The sequence below is a fragment of the Sminthopsis crassicaudata genome, chromosome 1, assembly GCF_048593235.1.
Source record: "Sminthopsis crassicaudata isolate SCR6 chromosome 1, ASM4859323v1, whole genome shotgun sequence".
Classification (NCBI taxonomy): Eukaryota; Metazoa; Chordata; class Mammalia; order Dasyuromorphia; family Dasyuridae; genus Sminthopsis; species Sminthopsis crassicaudata.
This window is the reverse complement of record NC_133617.1, coordinates 673,515,033-673,539,057: the sequence shown is the minus strand read 5'-3', so window position 1 is coordinate 673,539,057 and position 24,025 is coordinate 673,515,033. Positions and strand designations below refer to the sequence as shown.

The 24,025-nt window shown below is 47.7% G+C and overlaps 2 protein-coding genes across 9 annotated transcripts; one reads left to right on the top strand and one right to left on the bottom strand.

Moving 5' to 3' along the window:
- Positions 1 to 4,371: 4,371 nt before the first annotated feature.
- On the top strand, positions 4,372 to 9,366 carry RPL29 (ribosomal protein L29). 3 transcript variants are annotated; one of them, XM_074283397.1, is made up of 4 exons: positions 4,372 to 4,449; positions 5,615 to 5,659; positions 5,883 to 5,947; positions 8,656 to 9,366. In XM_074283397.1, exons 2-4 carry the CDS (start codon positions 5,623 to 5,625, stop codon positions 9,253 to 9,255), a joined length of 702 nt encoding a protein of 233 aa, XP_074139498.1. In that variant the 5' UTR covers positions 4,372 to 4,449; positions 5,615 to 5,622; the 3' UTR covers positions 9,256 to 9,366. The 3 variants fall into 3 exon arrangements, with proteins under 3 accessions (XP_074139498.1, XP_074139496.1, XP_074139497.1); XM_074283395.1 differs by lacking the exon at positions 4,372 to 4,449 and adding an exon at positions 4,846 to 4,975; XM_074283396.1 differs by lacking the exon at positions 4,372 to 4,449 and adding an exon at positions 4,950 to 4,975 and having other exon boundaries at positions 5,621 to 5,659.
- A 3,448-nt stretch (positions 9,367 to 12,814) lies between these two features.
- On the bottom strand, positions 12,815 to 23,892 carry ACY1 (aminoacylase 1). Of its 6 annotated transcripts, none has more exons than XM_074283383.1 (15): positions 23,720 to 23,892; positions 20,454 to 20,591; positions 20,095 to 20,159; positions 19,814 to 19,918; positions 18,376 to 18,470; positions 15,931 to 16,007; positions 15,692 to 15,781; positions 15,541 to 15,597; positions 15,326 to 15,399; positions 15,181 to 15,230; positions 14,910 to 15,054; positions 14,470 to 14,538; positions 14,194 to 14,273; positions 14,020 to 14,080; positions 12,815 to 13,896 (listed from the first exon to the last, which is right to left on the bottom strand). In XM_074283383.1, exons 2-15 carry the CDS (start codon positions 20,557 to 20,559, stop codon positions 13,732 to 13,734), a joined length of 1,239 nt encoding a protein of 412 aa, XP_074139484.1. In that variant the 5' UTR covers positions 20,560 to 20,591; positions 23,720 to 23,892; the 3' UTR covers positions 12,815 to 13,731. The 6 variants fall into 6 exon arrangements, with proteins under 6 accessions (XP_074139484.1, XP_074139481.1, XP_074139483.1 ...); XM_074283380.1 differs by lacking the exon at positions 23,720 to 23,892 and adding an exon at positions 23,232 to 23,250; XM_074283382.1 differs by lacking the exon at positions 23,720 to 23,892 and adding an exon at positions 21,936 to 22,043.
- Between the last annotated feature and the right edge of the window lie 133 nt (positions 23,893 to 24,025).

Here is a 24,025-nt window from a genome sequence, read left to right as displayed (position 1 = left end):
TTATTTCTATTAAATTCCACATTATTAGATTCAGCCCAATGCTTTCACTTGTCAAAATCTTTTTGGATCTCAACTTTGAAATTCATCAGTATATCCCTTATTCCTTTCAATGAAGAGGCAGTGTAGTAAAATGGGTAGTATAAGGGGGCGTGGAGGCAGCATGAGCAGAATCTGAATCTCCCTTCAGATACTGACTAGCCTCCAGTCACTAATCTGTAAATTGGGGGAATTGATAAGTTGCTTATAAATTTGGAACTAGGCTCAAAAACTTATCAAACTGTGCATACCCTTTGACCCAGCAGTGTTTTTATTGGGCTTGAATCACAAAGCGATCTTAAAGAAGGGAAAGGGACCCACATGTGCAAAAATGTTTGTGGCAGCCCTTGTAGTGGAGAGAAACTGGAAAGTGAATGGGATGCCCATCAGTGGAGAATGGCTGAATAAGTTATAATGGAATATTATTGTTCTGTAAGAAATGACCAACAGGATGATTTCAGAGAGACCTGGACAGACTTACATGAACCGGAGCTGAGTGAAATGAGCAGAACCAGGAGATCATTGAACACAGCAACAACCAGACTATATGACAATCAATTCTGATGAATGCGGTTCTCTTCAACAATGAGATGATTCAGACCAGTTCCAATTATTCAGGGATGAAGAGAGCCATCTACATCCAGAGACAGAATTATGGGAACTAAGAATTTTCACTCTTTTTGTTGTTGCTTCCTTGCATTTTATTTTGCTTCTTTTTTTTTTTTTTTTTTACCATTGATTTGATTTTTCTTGTGCAAGATAATTGTAAAAATATGTATGCATACATTAGATTTAACATATATTTCTATATTTTTTATTTTAGCTTTTTATTTACAAGACATATGCACAGGTAATTTTTCAGCATTGACCCTTGTCCTCTGTTGACCCTTCTATTTCAAATCTCCCCTCCTTTCCTCTACTCCCTCCCCTAGATATTAGGTAGATCAATACACATTAAATATGTTAAAGTATATGTTAAATACAATATATGTATACATATTTATACGGTTATCTTGCTGCACAAGAAAAATTAGATTTAGAAATAAGGTAAAAATAACCTGAGAAGGGAAACAAAAATGCAAGAGGACAATAACAGGAGTAGAAATGTTATGTTGTGGTCCACACTCATTTCCCATAGTTCTTTTGCTGGGTGTAGCTAGTTCTCTTCATTACTGAACAATTGGAACTTATTTGGTTCATCTCATGTTATTTCTACTTTGTTTAACATATATTGGATTACTTGCCATCTAGGGAAGAGAGTGGGGGAAAGGAGGGAAAATTGGAACACAAGAATTTGCAAGGGCTAATGTTGAAGAATTATCCACACATATGTTTTGAAAACTAAACAGCTTTACTAAAAATAAAATAAAGCCACTTATAAATCTATGATCTTGTAACAAAGCCTCTTCAACCTTTTCAGAGTATGGAGTCCCTAAGAACAAGAATTGTTGCCCCTCAGATGAGTACCTTTGAAGATAGGTTCTATGCCATCTTCTTTCTCAGATGAGTTTGCCTGGGCAATTCTATCAGAATCAGAGAACCACAGCTCAGTTGAACTGTGCACTGGACTGGGGAATTGTATTCAAATAATATCATGCTGGAGCTGAAAGTCCAACTTTGTAATGGGAAAATTGAGGCTAGAGAGGAGGAATCAAGATGGCATAATAAAAGAGGCAGATTTACTCAACTGATTTACACATTGAACAACAGACCCAGAAATAGAATCCACAGCTCCTAATACCTAGTCTGTCTCTCTATGCCCCACCAGATCCCATTGGAACAGTGGATAATAGATTAAGAGAGAGCTTTTTAGATGGTATCTTGCCTTTTGTTTTTACAGATATCAAAAGAGGCTTTTCTTTAAACAGCACATGGATTTCAAACACTAACTATAAAGAAAGGTTTAAAAAAATGTTTTTTTTAAACAAATTCAATCTAATGGTATGGACAACCTGCAAACACCTAGGTATCAAAAAAACCCTTCCAGACATTCACCCAGAATAAATTTAAAATAAACATAGGGAAGGTACTAGAATTAAGAGAGATCTGTAAAGGTTTCCTTTTTAAAAATGCAATGTTAGTTTGGACTTGATGGAAGGGAGAGTGTTGCAGGCTTGAGGCCAGTGATATTATATATGAATGTGATAGAATAATATTGTTCTATTGGAAATGATGAAAAAACCAGGGAAGATTTTTATGAACTGATGCAAAATGAAGTGAATGGAACCAGGAAAATGATTCTTATGATAACAATACTGTAAAGACAAACCATTTTGAAAGATTAAAGGACTCTAATCAATGACGAACCACACTTCCGAAGGACTCATAGTGAAATGTGTTTCTGATAGAGATAGATAATGGACTAAAACTGCAAATTAAGGTACGTAAATACCCATATGTGTGTGTATGTGTGTTTGGTTTCATCAGCCCAGAGTTTCATGTTGATCATCGTGGGACATGTGTATGTACGTGGCCAATGTGAGAAACTGTTAGCTTGACTCTAGATATTTTTAATGGATTTTGTTTTTCTTACTTTCTCAAGGGGGACAGTGGGAAAGGATAGGGACCTGAATATAAAAATGAATTTTAAAAGTTAAAATTTAGAATATATCAAGTTGGAAAGACACTGTGGTACTTATATAACTAATTGTGGTGCTAGACTAAAGGCCTTAAATGCCTAGGAGAGGAATTTGAACTTTATTTCATAAAAAGGAAGTCTCTAAATATTTTAATAACATGCCTGTATCTATACATAGATACTGAGGACTTTTCTTTCTCTCTCTGAGTCGTAGGTCCCTGCACTAGCAGTAGCCAGTGACATTTTTGAGTTCTATTTCTCTCTCCTCCATTTTGGAGATTTCCAAAGAAGCAGTTCCAAATAAGTTGTACAGCTGGCCTGGAGAAAGGCTGGAAACCAACGTGCCTCTCCAAATTCTTTTTTTAGGTTATACATTTACATTTATTTTTCACCTTTTCCCAAATGAGTCAATTTGGGAGAAACAAATCAGAGCAAAAGGGGAAAAACCATGAGGGAAAAAAAAACAGGAAAAAAAATGAAAATAGTATGAATTCAGTATACATTCAGACTTCATAGTTCTAGGTTGGCGTTTTCCATCCAAAGTTTAATTGGGATTGCCTTGGATCACCGAACCAAATCTATTACAATTGATCATCGCATCATCCTTCTGTTGCTTTGTACAATGTTTTCCTGGTTCTGAGCCTGCCTTTCCAAATTCTTAGAGATTCCATGGGATCAGACGGCACGGCTGGGAGGTATACAGCCTAGGTTTTGAGGGACAATGCACTAAACACCTATGGATTCACCAGGAGCAATCCGGGTTTAATGCACTGAAACTTTCTTAAAGTGAAAAACAGATTTGCTTGATTTGACAAAGGAAGAAATGTTTTCTCGACCAACTGAAACTTCTGAATTACCAATTGTACAATCACTAATTAAAAACAGTTGAAAATTTAAATAGGCTGGAAGCATTTGATGCTCCAGAGACCCCAAAGGTGGTGATGCTGAAGCTTTGGTACCCAGAGAAGAAGAGTGACTGACTCCATCTGCTGGAGGAGAACTGAACATCAGGCAGGAGGAAGCAAAGCAAACAAGAGTTCTTCTTTCTCAAAAGGATGGAGAGAGGGGGCAGCTAGGGGGCGCAGTGGATAGAGCTCCAGCCTGAATTCAGGAGGACCGGAGGTCAAATCTGGTCTCAGACACTGAACACTTCCTAGTTGTGTGACCCTGGGCAAGTCACTTAACCCCAGCCTCAGAAAAAAAAAAAAAGTTTGGACGGAGACCAGAGACAGAACGGATGCAGGATATCTGTGGGGAATGGAGCCAGTGCAAGAAGCAGGGACCAGAGAAAAATTGCTGGTGGAAAGACATTTTATCACAGACCGGCGAAGGAGGGAATACCAGCCTTCTCCCGTGAGGGCCCTGCTTTGGCGGTCTAGAAGTCATGTGGTCTGCACAGGTTTCTAAAGGCGGGCGGCCCAAGGCGGGAGGAGCCTCTGGACCCACACGCCAGCCCTTTAGTTGTTAAACACGTGACCCCACGTGGGGTCTCCAGCGGAATGCGGGCTTCCCAAAATGGTGATTTGTTATCAGGAACCATTTGGTTTGTGTGCCCCATTTTGCATCCCTCTACACAAAGCAGCATAGAAATTTCTCCGTGAAAAAAGGGTCTAGAGTGGCTAAGTTTAAAAAGCCCATGTCAGTTACAGCCAGTCAGACACACCCTAGAACGTCACAACTGGGAACGCAAGGTATATCATAATAATTATTATTGTTATTATGTACCCATTTTACAGATGAGTAAACTGAGGCAGACACTGGCGAGGAGCTTGAGCATCCGGGTTCTAGACCTGCCTTCCAAACAGGGCCTAACAAAGCCGGGAGGGGCCTCTGGGGTAATTAATCCAATCCGACATTTAACAGGTTTAACCGCGGGGGAAACAGATCCAGCTGGGCTGGAGCGTTTAAACTGAAAAGTGGCCGGCCGGGCCGATTCCTTCCTACGCCCATTTTACAGTTGGGGAAACGGGCTGGGGAGATTTAGGCGTCGCGCAGGGTCACCCAACTGGGGAGTGTCGATCACCGCCGGAGGTTCGGGCCCAGAGGAGGGTCGTGTGCGCCCTTTACAACGGACCCATTTTACTAGGAAAACAGGAAACAGCGGGGGCCACGGGCGGGGTTGGCTTCCGGGCACTTCCGAGGGCACGGTTCAACTCGGTCCCCAGCGGAAGAGCAGGGTCCGGACCTTTTCTTCCCGGAACGTTTCTTCTTGAGGCTTAGGACTCCGGGGGGAAGGTTTTCTTGTAGGATTTTCCGCCCACGCGGCCCTTATTTCCCACACTGCCCCGCGCTCCTTCCTTCTTTCTCTCTCTCGCTTTGGGCCTCTTCCGGTCGGTGGAGTGCCTGTTGGCGCAGGCTGCGGTGAGAGGCTATGGGGGTCGCATCCGGCGCCATCCGTGGCCCGGATGGGACATGGGGGGCCGAACGAATAGTTCGGAGGATAATAGAGGAATTCTGAGCCGGGGGGTCGGGCCGGGTGGGACCGGCGGGCAGGGGGCAGGCCAGAGCTGAGCCCGGGAGAGTCGGGGGCGGCTGAGAGGCCTGGGCCGGGGTGAGGGAGTTCGCGGCGGGGGAAAGGAGAGGCGCAGATCGGGTGGGCCCCGCGCGAAGTTTGGGGTAATCTCGGGGCCGCCACGGGAGTCTCCGCAGCAGGCGGGAGAGGGGGCCAGCCCTGCGTCTCCCGGCGCCGAGTCCTCTCCGTGGGAGCCGTTGCAGGCTTCTCCGAGACCTGAGGCCTCGGTTAGCTTGTCCCACGAGGAACGGCCGCGGCGAGCCCGGAACGAGCCCTAATGGGAGGACTCCCCTTCCATCTCATTACATGGGAGGCCTGGCCGAAGCGGCGCATTGGCCACCGGCCAGGGTTAATGAGCACTCGCTGGGCCCGGGCTCGGGTTCAGATCCAGCTTCGGACCCGGAAAGCGGCATCCTTAAGACCAGGGCCACAGAGCCACGAGGGATGTTTAGCTCTGCGATCCTGATCCTCGGGTTTCTCCCCTCCAGGTGCAGAGATGGCCAAGTCCAAGAACCACACCACCCACAATCAATGTAAGTTCTCCCCCGGGGGGAGGGGAGAGCCCTGGTTAACCGCGTGCCGGCTTCTAAGATCCGGACAAGCTGCCAGCCTTTTCCTATCTTTCAGCGAGGGAGAGTGACTGTGCCACTTACAGCAGTGAGGAAAATAACGCCTAAATGTTGCACATCGTGCCAGTTGTTTGTTGTGTAAAATCAAACGGACTGATTTGGATTTTTTTTCCTTTTTTGTCTGTAGCAAGAAAATGGCACAGAAATGGCATCAAGAAACCTAGATCCCAGAGATATGAGTCTCTGAAAGGGGTGAGTGTTACATATTCTGCCAATACGGTTCGCTGGTGCTCCATGCGGCCACCCCCACGCGGGCCAACTATGGGGAGGGGCTGCTCACGCACCAGGCTATGACACCGAAAGGCACGGTGGTTTTTATCCAAGAATTTGGCAGAGGCCCCCGCACGGGGTAGGGCTGCACAAAAGTTTGAACTAAATAGAAGGCGGCACTTCTAGTTCTCAGAATATGGTTCAATGTGTAACTAGCCAGGTCTGGTACCATTGGGGCTTGTTAACTAGGGGTCACATGAGCTACATTCAGTCCTTGAACAGCGGCTGTTAATCTTTTAACCACTCATCAGTCATCGGGCGGTTGCGTTCTGTGCGAGCTGGTAGTGGAGATGTGCTCCAAGATCTGGCCCCGGCCCTCAGGAATCCCACATAGTCCAGTAGGAGGCAAAAAACACAGACTAGCTAACTAGTTGAATCTTAACGATTTCTCCCAAGGTAATTTTTAAATTTCTTGGTGACTGAGAACTTTAACAAATTATTTACCCCTCACAGTTACGTAAAGGCCAAACTTTGTCGCCACCTTTGGATAGCAGTCATTTAGCTTACTGTCCCTTGTGTTCAGGAAAGTTATGTAAAGCATTTCTCTGCCAGCATGTTTTAGAAGGAAAAAATAGGCTTCGATCTGCACTCTTGAGGCCACCAGATTTTCTGCCTGCAAGTAGGTAGCATTTTTTCATTTTGAATCCTTTGGAGTTGGATTGGTCAGAATGACTCCTAGGCCCCGGATTACAGTGTTAGTGTTATTATGTAGTATCTTCTCCCGTTTGTGCTTCCTTCATCCTTCATTTTGCATCAGTTGTTACAAGTTTTTGAGACCATCCCCTTCATTTTTTCTTATAGCATGATAGTGTTTTTCTTTGATCTCTGTGGGTTATAAACCTAATAAGATTGCTGGGTCAAAACATTTTATAGCGTTGTTGTCTAAAATAATTGGATCAGCAGGCACCTCCCTTCTAGCATTTCTCACTTTTCTGTCTCAGCCATCGGATTTCTCTATTGTGCTTTAAAACATTTTTGTTGGCTTATAAAACTGCCTGTTCACATGCTTTGGCCATTTATCAATTGGGAAATGGATCTTATTTTATAAATGTAACTGATTTACCTATATATGTTAAAAATAAGACCATTTTGATTTAATTGGTTCTGGTTTATATAAAAATGTTAATTTTATAGTCAAAATTATCCATTTTACCCCCTGGGAACCTATCTCTAGTCATTTACTCTTCCCCTTTCCGTAGATCTGATAAGTATTTTCCCCTGTGCTTCTATGACTTGCTTATGGTAGCTATCAATTCTCTTTGATATGTGATCATTTTGAGCTTATTTTGGCATGTGGTATGTTGGTCAGCGCCTAGTTTTGGCCAGACTACTTTCTAGTTTCCCAGCAGTTTTTATCAAATAGTAAATTCTTGCCCGATAGCTGGCATCTTTGCAGTTACCAAATACTACATTATTGCACTCATTTGTTTCTGTATATTGTGTACTATTCCTTTAATCAGCCATTCTATTTCCTCCAGTAACATTTTTTTTTTTTTATCAGTTTGATGAAATTGTTTTTGGTATCGTTTAACTCCTTCATTTTGTAGGTAGGAAAGTGCATAGTAGTTGCAGACCTGGACTGGATTTTAGGTTCTCAAGACTCCATAAATAAACGCTTATTCTGTGCAAAGCACTGGGGATACTACTGCCTCCCAGAGATCTCAAGTTCTCTGGCTAGGGATAGGAATAGATGGAAATATTTTAAATATGTGTGTACAGAATAGGGAGAGGGTAGTCTCCTGGAAGGGAAGCTACTAGGCAATACATCTCTTATAATATCTGCTGTATGCCAGGCACCATGCTTAGCATTGGGGTGAAAGGTAGTCGCTATCTTCAAGAAGCTCACTCGAGAGAAACAGCCTGCAAACAATCTGTATACAGGATAAATTGAAAGTGAGCTGGGGAGATTTGAACTGAACCCTAAAAAATAGGAAGGGAAAGTTAAGAGGCAGAGGAGAGGAAGAACATTCTGGCTGGGAGTATAGAGAGACATGGAAGAAACAATAAGCATAAGAATAGCAGAGAGGTAGAAAGGGGACAGATGAATGTTTTACTTGCCAAAAGAAGATTAAGACAGATTCAGGGATTTAAATGCCAAATATAAGACTTGATAAATCCTGGGGTCACATCACTGACAGCTACTACAAGCAGCAGACCTGCTAGAAGTTTGTTGCCTTTTGATTAAAAAGAGCAGCAAGGATAGAAGTCTGAACTGGGCTGGGGACTATGAGGAAAAGTGCCTACATGCAACAGATAACCATCAGTCTGTTCTGGTCACACCTGGATATGCGGGGATTTAATCCCACATGGAAGCTACTCTCCTTCTAGATTACCGGCCTGAAAACTGGACACCTGTGGTACCTTGACAGCAACAGGACAGTTGTAGAGGCTGAGTGCTGCTTTGGGAAGTGTGGTGCTCTTGGAGATGTCCAGAAAGCCAGGGAAGGTGTGGTGCTGGAGCTCCAGAGAGTGACTAGACCTAGGTCAAATGTGTGGAAGTGGTTGTTGAATTGATGGCGGCTGGTGGGGCAGTCAGATGTGGAGAGGAGAGGGCCAGGGCCCAGGATGAGGTGGTCCCTCTGCTCAGGGCAAAGTTGTAAAGACATTGCTGTGCATTCTTTGTCTTGCAGGTTGACCCCAAGTTTCTGAGAAACATGCGCTTTGCCAAGAAACACAACAATAAGGGGCTGAAGAAGATGCAGGCCAACAACGCCAAAGCCATCAAGGCCCGAGCAGAGGCCATCAAGGCTCTGAGTACCAAGGCTTCCAAGGCCAAGCTCCTCAGGCCCAAGATTTCCAAGGCCACCGCCCGCCGTGCTGGCCACAAGATGGCCACCAAGCGTCCAGCCCCTAGAGTTGGCATCAAACGCCCAGGCTCCAAGATCACAAAGCCCGACTCTAAGGTTGCCAGAACCACTGACCCCAAGATCGCCAAGCCCACCGATCCCAAGGCTGCAAAGCCCGCTAAGCCCACTGACCCCAAGACCGCCAAGCCCACTGATCCTAAGGTCACCAAGTCTGGCGCCAAGGTCACCAAGTCTGATCCCAAGGCTACCAAACCTGGCCCCAAAGTCACCAAGTCTGACACCAAGGTCGCCAAACCCGATCCCAAGGCAGCCAAGTCTGGTTCTAAGGCCACAAAGCCCAGTGATTCCAAGGCTGCTAAGCCTGCCGAGTCCAAACCCAAAGATGCTGGGGCTAAAGCTTCTGGTCCCAAGCCTTCAAAATAATAGATGCTTCAGGACAGGAGGACTTGTTTAAAACTTAAGCCACCGTTTTTTTCCTAGCCAGGGTATGATTATTCACTATTTTGTACAAATAAAAGAAATGGTGAGTCATAAGAATTAGTAGTCTTTCTGTTGTCGAATCTAGGAGTGGAATGGGGGGTGCTGCAAGCCCAGCTGAGGACCCTTCACTCAGCATTCTGGGGTTCTCAGAGCACTCAGTCTTTTAAAGGAGGTAATACATTATCAGCAATTTGTAGTGAGGAAACATAGGCTCATAGTAATTGTGAAACAGTTTCAAATGAGATTGGGGCCCCTGCATTTAAAGGTCTTTGGCAAAAGGTGTCTCTTTGGCTCTGCTACTTTACTGTTTGCTTGAAGCAGATCTCAATCTCTTTAGCCTGAATTTCTGTAAAATGTGAGGGGATTGGACTGGGTGAAAACCTTCAAAGTTCCTAAATTATAGTTCTTGGTAAAAATCTAAGAAGCCATTCTGAGGAGAATGCAGATTCAGGCTGCCAACAGAAAACTTAGTGGGAAGGGCATGGAGTTTGGAGCCCAGGGACTTTGTGCTCTCTATTACCTTAAGTGACCACATCTGTACCTGTTGTCCATACACACACCCCATTCTGGGCCTCCATGTCCTCATCTTCATTGGCGTTATAGACTGACCCATCAAGGTCATCCCACATATGATCCAAAGCCATCAGAATTTCAGCTAGAATACTTTGAAGGCCATAGTTCCCTTCACCTCATCCCTCAAAGGGGTTGTTGGGACCATACAATTCCACATTCTGCTTCCAGGAAAGGGTAGGCAGCAAGCAAAGAGTGTAGCTGTGTACCACCCTGCATCCAATATCCGGTATTCTGCAGGTCCCTGGGGAGCTCTAAAGAACATGTTCTGTTCTTGAACATTATCATTAACTCATAAGTCACCAAAACCTTGTTTCTCGCATTTAAAAGCATGATACCTGCCTTCGCTCTTTGGTCATGGAATTTTTAAAAAGACTACTTGTCCAAGATGTTAGTCCTGCAGTTCTAGTTCTAGATAAGTAGGTAGACTCAGAAATCACTATTTTTGAGTTACATAATAGAATTTGGTGACTTTTCTCTAGCCCCAAACCTTGGACCCCATCAGTTTGGGAAGCTTTGAATCAGGAATGGTAACATCTATACTACTGCTGGACTAAAAATCAAAGAGATCTGGGGAAAGAAAATTTTCAACAACCCCAGAAAGCTGGTCATTTTCTCTGAGAGACCCTTAGCAATTTGCATGCTGGGATTGGGGGTATGGGCTGTGGATGATGGTGTCCTTGAATACGGCTGCCTCCTGGGAATCTAAGCTCCCCTATGTTGGAAACCATTAATCCAAGCTGGATTTTGTTTTGTCTCTGAGCTGCTTCAACCCTACTTAGGTTCTTCGGCACTCTGACTGAGCTCTCAGACTTCCCTCTGGATGAGGACAGAGTTTGGACTAGGCCACTTTGAGCTGTTCCCCTGATGCATGTCGATTCATACATAATTTTTCACTCCTGTGTCAGGGGTTCCTAAAGAAGCAGGATCTGCTTCTTCTCCCCTTTGAGGATGCTCCTTGGATTTGTCTCTAGGCTTCACCCCTCTCCCTGGGCTCTGAACTCAGTGCCTCACAGCCTTGCCTTGGAGACTCCCAGGTCACACACACTGATGTCTCCTTAAAATGAAAATTTGGTGGGGCTTTTCCTGCATTTACTGGACCCAGCTTTTGGTGGTTTGACCCTTTGGGCCAATGCAACCAACTGCAGCATCTGCCTTCCAGGGGTTTAAGGTTCCCTGGAATTCATTGAAACATTCAGACTCCAAGGTCTCTAGCATTTCAAGATCTTGTGGAAAGATTTGTTTTATATTAGTTTGGAGGGGTGATAGGGAATCACAGGTTCCAGGTAATATTACCCTCCTTACTCTTTGAGGACAATTCACAAGCATTTATTATGTACTAGGTACTGAGCCAGGCCTAAATATGACCACTCCTCCAGAAGCTTGTATTCTGAGTACACAGCAAACACATACAAGTAAGTTGGGGAGATTAACAGATGTAGCTGCATGCCATTGGGCACGGATGGGGTCCCTGAGATGAGTCTTGAGAAAAATAGGATTTGTAGAGGGGGGAAGTGTGCAGGGGCTGCATGCAGGCACGGGGTACAAAAGTGCCAGTGGAACAAACAGGAGGTGGAAAAAAGAGACCACATGGACATCTCTCCCTTAATGCGTAAATCCCAATGGGTATTATCTGTAGCATGACTGTAACAAGATGTTTTATTTCCTTTCTTAATTTACATTTCCACAGTGTACAACGTATCACCACCATCATCTCGGAAGGTAAGTGCTTAAAAGTTCGTGATTCATATTTTGCAAGTAAGAGCAGGGGCTCCTAACCAGAGGTACTTGACATGTTCTTGCCCAAAGTCAGAGGCAGCATTCAGTCTCCCAACTCCAATCTCCCTGTAGCAGCATCAGAAAGCTGGAGTTAGGACAGACTCTAATCAAGCATCCCAAAGAGCAGGATCTCTGCCAAAAGGTGGAAAATGCTCAAAAGGTCCCAATGCCTTCCCCTGCCCACAGGGAACATACACTGAGATTCCAACATATTGTGAGCATCCCTGTGCCAAAGCATTTTTTCCCCAGGCTCATCTGGAGTGCTTTTCTGCTCCCTATGCAAAGCCCAACTCTTCTCTTCAAGGCATCCCACCTCTCCAGGAGCACCAGTGAGCTCCTCTATGCATGTCTAAGTTCATTCCTTTGTATTCCAGTTCTGCACTAGAAGAGAATCTTTCCCCTCAGACCCAGCCCTCCATACCTGACTTGGGACTTCTATCATTTAAAACACTTCAAATGCCACTTTATGTAATTTTCTGATCCCTCTGTTTTCTAAGGGGCTTCCACTTAGACACCGTGTAGTCCTTTTTGGCCTACATCTTCAAGGCACTTTATGGAAATAATTTCACTGATGCGTTTTTCCAACTTGACTCACTGTGAAAGGACCATCCGTCCCACAGAATCCCCTTTTTAAAAAACCCAAAACAGCCAAACAAAAAAACTCCAGTCGACTGGCTGGGTTTGTAAATGTCTCATTTCATACCTGAAGTCTAACACCTCTTTGCCTAGAAGTGGAAAATATGCTTCACCAAGCCCTAAAGTCTCAGTGTTTCTCTTCACATTTCCATGGTCATTGTATGTATTCATAAGTAATTAGGACAACTAGGTGGTGCAGTGGCTAGCCTAGGACTGCAGTCAGAAGGACCCTAGTTCCAATGTGATCATAACTCACTAGTTGTGGCCCTGAGCAAATCACCTCACCCGTGTGCCTCAGTCACCACCTATAAAAGGAATGGCACCTACTTTGCTGGGTTGTTTGTTGTAAGGATCAGTCACTGTAAAATGCTTAGCTCCTTAGCTCGGTGCCTGATGCACTGTATAAGTGTTAGCTATTTCTACTTATTAAATAGCTCTCCCGGTTCCAGGTTTACTCCGTATCACTTCAAACAAATCTCTCTGAATCTTTTTAAAAGAAACTTCTTGATATCTGTCGTTTTTATATGACTTTTATTTGCGAATAGTCTTTGAATCTTTGACAGTTGTTATTTCTTATGACAAATGTTAATTACAGTGAACAAGAATATGTTCGATTATTCTCTCATCAGTGGGCATCCACTGTCATTTTAGCCCTTTGCTACTACAAAGAAATAGCCACTGCAAGTACTTTTGTTTTTCTGAGTTTTTCTTCAGCCACTGACCTCCTTGGTGTTAATGCCCGGTAGTGATATCTCTGGAGCAACTAAACTGTTTGCTACAAGTCCCAAATATTTTCCCAGAATGGTTGGATGGAGAGCAGGTATTAGTGCGGAGCCTGTCTTCCCTGAGGGGTTTCCCAACAGACCAACGGAACGCGCTGTTTGATCTCCTTGTACCTCAGCCCCATTCTGCCTGACTTGTTAGCACTTCTCTACCCCCTCCCACAGCTTGCCCTAAGCTGGAGTAAACCATGCACCTCACATGCCGGGGCAGGGCCAGTGGGTAGTGCCAAGTGCAGAGCTGCTCTCAGACGAGCAGTAGGGCACGACTTTGGGCAAGTCCCTTAATGAGCCCTCTCTGTCTCAGTCTCCTCATCTGTAAAGGCAGCCGGACAAGCAAATGGCATCACTCTTCCATCGGTGGCAGGAGCGGGACCGGACATCAGGCCCTCCGGGCCCAGCCTTGTGCCCCTCTTCTTGCCACCCCTTTTCTCCCCCCGCAGAACCTAGCAGGGCGGCTGCTCGGTGCGAGGAGGAGTGAAGTGTGCTGGTGGAGAGGGGAGACAGGACAGCTCAGCACCAAAACGAGGCTTTATTGGAGGTCTGAGTCTTTGGCATTGGTTCCTAAGGGGGAGTTAAGGGGAAGCCCCCAGGCCCAAGCAGAGGGAAGGGGAAGGCACTAGGAGGGGCTGGAGGCTGCGGGTAGTTGCTGCTGTTAGCACTCGTTGGGCAGGGCCGGCACACTGGCCAGGGCAGGCAGCAGACGGGCATAGATGTCAATGCCCCGAAGGAACACGGCTTCGTTCAGGAACTCGTTGTGGTCGTGCAGCAGGACTGGGGTGTGGTTCATCGGGGAGAAGCCCAGCGCTGGGACCCCTGCCTGCAAGCATGTGGATGCATCAGGGCAGGATCACCCTCCTCCCCCTTGTGCTCTCTGCCCGTCCCAATCCGCACACCAGCCAGCTGCCTCCCACCACCCCATCCCAAAGCAAGAGAGACTCACGGCTCGGAGGTACCGGCTGTCGGTAGCAGCCGGGAAGATCTCAGGCTTCACACTGAGATTCCTGGCAGGGGAGACACGAAGGTCTTTACCAGTGGGGAAGGGGCCTCCCACCAACCGCCCACATCAAAGGGAGGAGGGAAGGACGGCAGGGGACTGGTGTCGGGTCTTACTTACATCTCCCTACAGACTCTGCTGAACTCAGCCCACCACGGGTTGGAGTCATCTGTGGCTGTAATTCGGGGCTCTGTCCATTTCTGGGGTGGGGAGCAGATAAAGCAAGGATCAGAGAAAGTCCATCCCCAATCCCTGTTTCAGAGAAATGACCCCCCCCAAGCTCCGGTCACAAACATCCACAAACCGCCCCCGTAAATATGGGAGCATGCCTGGGACTACTTCCCTGCTCCAATTGTGAAACAGTAAAAAGGCTCCCTGGGGGGGGGGGGCACGTACCTGGTGAAACTTGTAGGTGACCCCTTCCCCAGCCTCCTGGCACCAGCCCTGAATCTGCTCCTCAAAGGCCTAGGAGACACAAGCAGAGGGAGGAGGTAGCGCCCCGGCCCTGACTCTGAGTCCCAGAACCAAGGCTGTCAAGTGGAGGGCCAGAGGAGGGGGAGTCCCAGAGGGGCAACAACACCAGCCCCCATTTCTCTAGTGCTCTCTAGGAGCCACCTGAGATCCACATAAAGCCAGAACTGCCATCCTCAATGGTGGGTCAGAAGAAGGCCGGGGGGCCAGCTCCCATGGGAGGGCCTAGTCATGGTAGCCAGCGAGTTCTAGGGCGGGCTTTGAGCCCCAAGCCGGGAGGCAGAATTATCCAGGACCTTGGGAAGTGGGGGCGAGCTGTAAGTCAGGGCGGCGGAACCCTGGCAAGGTCCTCCCAGCCCCCGCACCTTGAGGTCCACATCTGGAGCAACTCGGAAGTCAAAGCTAGCGCTCATGGTGGCCGGCACCACGTTGAAGGCAACTCCTCCCTGCAGGATGGTCAGGTTCACAGAGGTCACAGCCCCCAGGGCCAGGCTGGGGTTTGATTGGAGCCTGAGGAAAGGAGAATGCTCAATCCCAGCCCTTTCCCACGTCCCCTACCCAAGGGCCCAGGCGAAGAGGAGGTGGGGGAGGCCGGTCCGGGGCAGAAACTGGGAGGGAAGAAGGGGAAGCTCTCACCGCTGCTGCTCCTGCTTTCGGAACTTCAGCACGGAGGTGACCACCTTATGCTGTAGAGCCCCCCCAGGGGGGAAAAGGGGGATCAGCCAGGGTGCTCCCCTGACAGCCCCGACCCCTCCTCCAGCTCCCAATCCACTCAACTCACCAGCTTCTCTGCTGCCGTATTCTCAATGAAACGCGAGCCGTGGCCTGGGTTCCCGGAGCTGGTGACTTGCAGCCCTGGTGGGCAGAAGGGGCCCAGAGGGCCAGGGCTTATTAGTCTTCCCCTAAAGGGATAAGGGATCCCCTAGGGAAGGGCATGTCTCCACCTGGACCTGAGCTCCCCCAACTTCACCAGCACCGGGGAAGGGCTCTACTCACACCAGGGGCTCCGTTCGCTGTAGAAGACCGTGAAGGTTTCTGTAGGGCTAGCCAAGCCTACACAATGGGAAGTGGAATGTCAAGAGGGAGTCTGTCCCGGGCCCAGACCCAGGCCACTCAGATGCCCACCCTCAACCCGTATGAGACTCACCTTCATCAAGGGCAAAGCCAGCTCTTAGAGCCTGAAACTCAGGCCTTTTCACGAACAGCTCCATGCCCTTGTGTCCTCCAACCTCCTCATCTGAACGGGCAACAGAAGTCCCGTGAAACAAAGAAACAGACACACACACACTGGGCAGGAGGAGCCCATTTTGCCACAGCAAGGATGGAGACCCCGGCGGGCCCCTGGCACTAGGCCACTCCCTTACTGCCAACTCCCAAGAGCCATACCTGGGACAAATGTTAGGTGAATGGTCCTGGGAAAGGACTTCCCTTCTGCTTTTAGCCTCCGAACAGCCTCCAGGTACCTGGAAGGACAAGGGTGAGACTGAGTCACAGAGTCCATTCAAGGGTGAGGCAGGTATGGAGTCCAGATAACCTAAGGTCCAAAGTCCCACAGCCAACCCCCCAAGAATCAAGAATCCCAGGTTTTCCCAGAGAGATCTGTGGGAACTGAGGGTGGACCACAACATAGCATTTTCACTCTTTCTATTGATGTTGCTTGTGTTTTGTTTTTTTCTCAGTTTTTTTTCCTTATTGATCTGATTTTTCTTGTGCAGAAAGATAACTATAAATATGTGTGCATATATTGGATTTAACATATATTTTAACATTTAACATGCATTGATCTACTTGCCATCTGGGGGAGGAGATGGAGGGAAAGGAGGGGAAAATTAGGAGCACAAGGTTTTGCAAGGGTCATTGCTGAAAAATTATCCATGCATATTTTTTTTGTAAATAAAAAGCATTAAAAAAAAAAAAAAAAAAAAAGAATTTCAGGTTTTCAGGGAAGGACCTCTCAGAAGATCTAGTTCTTTTAACATCCTAAAGCTTCTCCCAGCCTCCACCCAAAATGGCCATCAATGAGAAACCCAGTAATTTGTGAAGCAGCCTATTCCACTTGGGGGCAGCTGCCCTTTTATCAAAAGGACATCTACCTCTTTGATCTTCTACCCAGAGCTCCCAATTCTGGCCTCTTGGTAATAGCAGAACCAGTCTTGTGACTTTCAGTGACAGCCCCTCAGATACTAGACAGCTCCCACCTCAAGCAACAACCCAACCACAAATGTGAAGGGCCTACTATGTGCCAATCACATCGGCAACCCCGAGGACCTTATTTTGCCAAGTCTTTTCTTGGCCAGACTAAATGATACTAATTCCTTCAGCCTCTAATCTTGTGACTTGCTATGGGGGGGGGGGGGGGTCACCTTTCTCTGGTCAGGCCCTCCCTAAAATGTGGGGCCTGCTAGATTGTGATTGTCATTGCCTTTTTTGGTCTCCCTGTGTCCAGCACATAGAGAAGATATTTAATAAATGTTTACTGACTGACTTATAAATTCAGTCTGAGTGGGGAAGAGAACTGACTAGGTGCTATCATCTCCCTCCACCTGTACACTGTGAGCTTTTGGTCTGCCAAAACCCCAACTACTGTAAGCTACTTGAAAACAGGGACGATTTCCCGTCCTATACTTTTACAGTTGGTTTGCTTTTAGTCCAGGTAGGATTTTGCATTTGCCTTCTATTAAATTGTATCTTTTGAACTTAATTTTGTCCTCCAGCATATTAACTTTCTGTCATCTGCAGATCTGAGAATCACACCACCTTTGCTTTCACACAATTCCTTAGTAAAATGTTGACCGGCACCAGATAGATTGAAGACAAACTAAAAGGTACCATCAATTACCAGCAGGTAGCAGAAGCAAGTTCATCCAGTGTCAGCAATGGGACATGGCAGTTGGCAAAAGCTCATGCTCTCCTAGACAGCATTAAGAGTACTGGAGAGGGGACAGTTCAATTTATGTTCTGGACAAGCCCCATCAACAGGACCCAAATTCAAATATAGCCTCAGAGACTAACTGTGTGATGCTTGGTAAGACATTTAACTTGCCTGCCTCAGTTTCTTCAACTGTAAAATGGGAATTATAATAGCACCTATCTCTCAGGGTTGTGTGAGAATCAGATGAGATTATATTTGTAAAACACTTAACACAGTGCCCGACACATAGGTTCTATATAAATGCTAGCTTTTTTTTTTTAATTAGTCTGAAGAAGGGGCAGCTGGGTGGCGCAGTGGACAGAGCACCAGCCCTGAATTCAGGAGGACCCGAGTTCAAATGTGATCTCAGACACTTAACACTTCCTAGCTGTGTGACCCTGGGCAAGTCACTTAACCCCAGCTTCAAAAAAAAAAAAAAAAAAAAATTAATTAGTCTGAAGAAGACTCAGAAGAGGCTATCTCTGTCTTCAAATATTAGAGGCACCGAATTGTGGAAGGCAGATCAGACTGATTCTTCCTGTGCTGGCCAGGAAGGCAGGGCCTGGAGATATTTACTTAGGTTGACTTGACCCATTATAAGGAGAAACTCTTAAGAATTTGCACTATCCTGTGCAGAAGAAAGGAGCTGTCTCCCCAGGCAAGCCTTGAGTTTCCTGTCCCTATAGATGGAGGCTCAAGCTGAGCTTGGGGACATGTTAGACATTCAAACCAAAGACTGACAGCTAGAAGGGATGCGAGCAGATAAGCGCCTGTGTAGGTAGGTTGAGTCTCAATGATCCCTTCTGATTCCCAGATTCTATGACCCAATCAAAGCCCAGAAAAGGAGGGGGGGGTCATGTGGGGAGAGAGAGGTATGGTGGTGTCCAGTCTTCCCAGTGGATGTGGATTCAGAGACTCACTGAATGCCAACACATTTCATGTCCTGAGCACCTCGAGCAAAAATGTTCCCTTCGGCATCCTTGAAGGCTTCGAAGGGATCATGATTCCAGTGTTCCTGAGGACAAAAAGAGCAAAGGGTTGAAGGGAAAGTTCTTGTTTACCTCCTATTCTAGTGATTTGTCCACAATACTTTCCCCCAGTTTCCTCCATCTTTCACCTCTTTCAGGAAGCTTCCCTGGCAGGCTAGGTCTCCAGGCCCCTTAGAGCAACCCAAAATTTATTGTTCCCTCATTTTAAACAGAACTCTCCCTGCCAGCTCTCACACTAAGTGCCTGTGTGTATTATATATGAGAATGATGGCAGGGCAGCTGCCCTGCCCCCATTCCTCATTTAATCATGGTTCTCTAAACCATTCCCAGCTCTACCCACCCTTCCATCGAGGCCAGTTCCTTCCTGACCTCTGTCTACCCTAAGTAGCTTCCTTCCACTTCAGCCCTTATTCACATGGTTCCCAGGAGGAACCGTGGACTGGCCTGGGCTTACACAACCCACAACAAAGGAACCACCCAGGGAAAAAGGCCTGAAGGAAGAAGATGAAATATTGGGTATGGGGAGCAGACAATGCGCCAAGGGGATGAATGTCAAATAAGACTCAGAGAAAGGTAAAGGGAGCCACTTTTCCGAGGGCTTTCAATGCCATACACACAAGTTTACAAATCTTTGTATTTTATCCTAGAGACAATAGAGTATGGAAGGCGTCAGAGCAGTGAATGGATAAGTTGCATTTGTGCTACGAGCTCCCAGATTCAAATTCCAATATTTCATCTGTAAAATCAGCCTCTAAGTAAGCTCCAAAGTCCTTTCTGCTTTTTAATCTGTGACCAGTAGTCAGTGTGTACAGCTATTGAGAACTGTGGTGTTGGAAAGTGGGGATAATAGCTCTGGTGTCTCCTTTGGATCGTGTATATGGAGCATTTTGCCACTCACCTCACTTAGCTGCCGTTCCAAATCAGAAAGCCTCTGCTTCTGCTAACTGCTCTTACTTAACAGCACCCACAGTCATTCTTGTTGCCTCCCGTACTTTCCCCTATTTTGGATACATTACTCTAGTCCCCAGCAACCAGGCTATGAGCTCTTGGACTGTGTTATCTTTTTAGAGCTGCAAGACCTGAGTTCGAGTCTTGGCTTTGACCCCTACTCATGGACACATTTTTGATTCCCTCTAATTCTCAGTTATTTCATCTATAAAATGGGGATTATGTTTGCACAACCTGTTCCATGATATGGTCTTGAGGAAAGCCCATAATAAGCTTTCAAGCAGAAGAAGGTGCTCATCGGTAGGTGGGCTTACTTGCCAAGCTTCCCTGAGTGACAAGGTGCTGGACCTTGCAACATGGAATCAAGGGGGTATGTCAGTAGAGCCCTCCACCACCCCAACTCGAGGCCCTCGACTTCTACCTTGAAGACAGGCACCACATCGGTGTGGGAGTTAAGCACAAGGGAACAGAGCTTGGGATCTGTGCCTCTCCAGGTCAATATTGTCACCACTCGGTCTGGGGCCACCTGACAAAAGATAAGGATAGGAGGATTGTAGAGGATTAAAGAGAGCACGAGGAAGAAATTTCCCTCTCCCAGTCCTCTGAGCCCCGCTTGGACACCAATCCCCCCTCCTTTCACCTCTGTCTTCTAAATGATACCTGAGATTGAGGTCAGGTCACAGACCTCCCCCCTTCTCTCACCTCCACCTTCTGACACTCAAGGTCCAAGTCCTTGGCTATTTTCTCCAAAAAAAGCACAGCTTCCTCTGTAGGGAAGAGAGAAACTCTGGTGGGACAGAAAAGACAAGAACGAATCCCATTCCAGAATCTGGCTGAGGGTTTCTTTCTCCCCAGGCTCCTTGTTCCAGTTCAAGGGGCAGAGTCTGAAGTTCAAAATTTCAAAGACCTGATGTATCTTTCTTCAGTTACTAGATCATCCAAGATGGGGGCTTGATGTATGTAGGCAGCAGGAGGCCCAAGGTCCTCGGGCCTGAGAGGCCTTATCCCCAACCCATTCAGAAGACATGGCCCTCTTGCAAGGGAAACTCATCTGCACTTACCATACTTGGGCTCTGGCTGCACAGTCTGGATTTGGAGGTACTGGCGAAAGAGAGTCACAGAGGGGTGCTCCCCCTCTGAGAGCTGGTGGCGGTCCTGGCCAGGCATAGTAGTCCTGGATGCTCTGCTCCCTGCCCCTGCTGGAAGGGAATACGGAATGTTAGCAGCCCTTTGGAAACCTCTCCAGCTAGCTTTCAGGGTCCAAGTACCATTTACCCCAGGACTTCTCATTTATCCACAAAGGAACCCAAGATCTTGGTCCCTTCCTATTAAGGAATGAGGAGGTCCAAGGATGCCCAGGAGTGGAGAAACCATCCCAGATGTCTCCATCCTGTATCAAACCCACCTCAGCCCCCTCCCTAAAAGACCACTCCACGTGGCAAAGACAGACACTACCGTGGTTCACCATTTCTTCTCCAGCCCGTTTTATAGCTGAGGAAACTGACAGACAGGATTAAGTGACTTGTCCAAGATCACAGAGCTAGTAAGTCTGGAGGCTGCATTTGAACTCTAGATCAGTGCAAGCCCCTTCTAGCCACCCAGTCACCGGGCTCCCTCAGCTTACTCGGAGCACTTGCCCGGGTCCCAGGATCTGTTCTCCTCCCTCCAGAATCCGTGGGGCCTTTCTCCATTCCTGCGGGATCCCAAGCCCGCTCCTTTATCTCCACCCCCACCCCTTACCTCCCACGGGGAAGACCTGTCTTTGTTCCCGGCACATACGCGATGCTTAACAAACACTTGTGGACCGCTGCCCTGGAAGCCTGCGGATCCCTTTCCCCTCAGCCTCCCCCGCCTCCGTCTGGCTCCCTCAGACCCCAGTTTCCCCAGGAGCGCCAGGGGATTCCTTCCCACCCTCACCGTCCGCCGCCTCAGGGCCCCCCATAAATCCTCCACACCCCCCCCCACCCGGGGCTCCGGCTGAAAGCCGCGGCTGGAGGCCGGAGGCCACAACAGCTGGGTCCCCCGGGGCAGCACATCTGGCCCGAGCAGGTCGGCGACAGCCCGCCGGGACCGCGCAGTCTCCGCGGCACGTGGAGGCCCGCGGGCAGCGGCCGGGAGAAACCCCTCTACTGACCCACAGCCGGGCCGGGCTCCCTCCCCACCCCCACCCCCAACCGTTACCCCGGTGCGTCGGGATCCCCGGCAGCCAGTCCCGCCGCTGCAGTCCGGAGTGCGGGCCTGCCCCGGGCTGTCCCTGTATTGGGAAGAGACTCCGCCCCCCGCCCCCGCCCCTGGGCCGGCCAGGAGGCGGGACTGGGGACGCGAAGTGAGACCGAGGAGCTTTCCGCGTGAGCCCCGCTCCTCTCCCACTTTGATGTGTAACTGTCACCATGACAGTGGAGACACTGTAACCGTGTGGCCGCGACACTGTAACCTTGGGCTTCCCCCAGAGCTGGGAGCCTCTCTCGTACTCCCCCCCTCCCTCTCCGCAGGCTCCCCAAATTTCTGCGCCCAATCCGTCTCCTGAACCTTAGCTCTCTCACCAACACGGCCTCTGTGTCCGCCGGTCTCCCGTTCATTTCCGCACAGAACTCTCCGGTCCCCAAAGCCACTTCTGCAGAAGGCACCTTTCTCCTCGCCAGGAAACCCAACTGTGAACTCCTGGAGGCAACCCCAGTCCTCCCTCTCCTTATCTCCCTGATCCAATTAATCAACGGCTAAAGCTTGCCCTCCACCACAAACTGGCCTTTCAGGTTCTCAAGGAGACATTTTTCTCCCTGTACCTTTATACGCGAAGTTCCCCCATGAAATGCCTCCCTCCCCCCAAGGGGGGGCCCTTGTGACAGCTCGCCCCCTTCCAAGATACAGCTTAAGCGCCAACTACCCTGGACCCCTCCGGATCCCACATTTTTAAACACTATTTTGTAGTGTATCATATATGCCTTATGTTTGTCTGCACAAATCATCTCCAGCTCTGTCTCCTCCTCCAGCAGACTGTAAACTCCTTGAGGGCAGGAGCTATTTTGATTTTATCTTTGTGTCCCCTGGGAATACCAGGGTCCAAGCACGTCATAGACGCTTAATGCTTGTGTGCACAAGCATCTCCTATCAACACTGTACTGGATAAAATCTATAAATAGTACAACTGTCTTGTCTCTGTTCCCAACAGACCCAGACCATCCAAGTCCCCAACAGATATAATTCTATAAAACTATGACACCTGACTCTACATCTATGACCCTGGATAATACATTTTATTCTGCATGCCTCAGTTTCCCCATCTGTAAAATCAGGATATAATACCATTCACCGGCCAGGGTTGTAAGGATCACGGGACAATATTTGTAAAATATTTTGCAAAACTTAAGGTACTATATACATTGTATTCTTTGTGAAGCCATGTGCCTAGATGTTCCAGAAACCTGCCTTGGTACATGGTCTTGAGTGGGCATCCCACTTGGTGTGACTCTGGGGAAAGCCAGACAATGAAATTCATGGATCAGGCCCCGAGACTAGCCACTGCCGGGTTTTGGGATCCTAATGGTACTGAGTACATGGATGTGTGCAAGAGTATATGTCAATATGCTCCAAAGTACGACCACATGCCCTTTGCTCTCTGAACAGTTCACCTTGGGAGGCCCTTGAATTAATTTTCCTGTCCTCTTCCTCTACCCCTTCCCCTGTGCCAAATGCTGAGTCAGCTCCCTCAGGTTATATGGGTGGGTGGGTATGTGTGGGTGTGTGGGTGTGTGTGTGCGTGCTTGAGCTTCCAGTACAGGGGCCAGGTTTGTTTATCCCAGCAGATTTGTGTGCTTATGGAGGGTGGGGAAGATACTTACCCATTCAGCACAGTCTAGGGTTTGGGATGGGCCTGAAATGATTTACTTGCTCTGTTTCCCTCTCCAAGTCCGGAGATCCTTTGTCCCAATTCTTTCTCTGATTCCCAGGACTTTTGAGCGTGCAGTGTGAGGTCAACTACTCCAATCCCCCAACTCGAAGACCCCAGCAAAAAGTCACAGAACCACGGGTCAAAGGAAAAAAGCCTCAGGGATCAGAACTCTCAGTCTGTGGAGTCCCTTCCAGCTTCTGTGTTTGATTTGGAGTTAGACCAGAGGCCATCTTTTGAGTGCCCTAGAGCCTAGCTTCTTTTCTTAAAATTGTGGTTTGTAGTCCCACCTGGGGTAACAATGTAGGGATGCAAAATTATGATTATCAGCAAATGTTTGATTTGTAAACTTATTTCATATACCTAGATACTACCCAAGGGCAAGAAAAAATTTCTCAGGTGAAAAGGGATCACAAGGGGAAAAAGTTTAAGAAGCCTTACCCTAGTCAACCATCTCTGTGGGGTAACAGGCCCCTGTCTTCTGTTGTTTGCCCCAAGTTTGTTAGTCTAAGCAGTAAGAGTTTGGAGAGGGCTGGACTGGGTAACAGGAAGGAGCAGTTCAAACCCTGCATCGGCTGTTTCCTAGCTGAGTGACTGGGCAAATCACTTCAAACCTCTCCCAGTCTTAGTTTCTTTCTCTGTGAAATGAGGATAATAATTCTTACCTCCCAAGATCATTGTGAGAATAGAATAATAGACAATGTGCTTTGCCAACCTCACACAGCCAGCTATTATTCTGAGGCAACC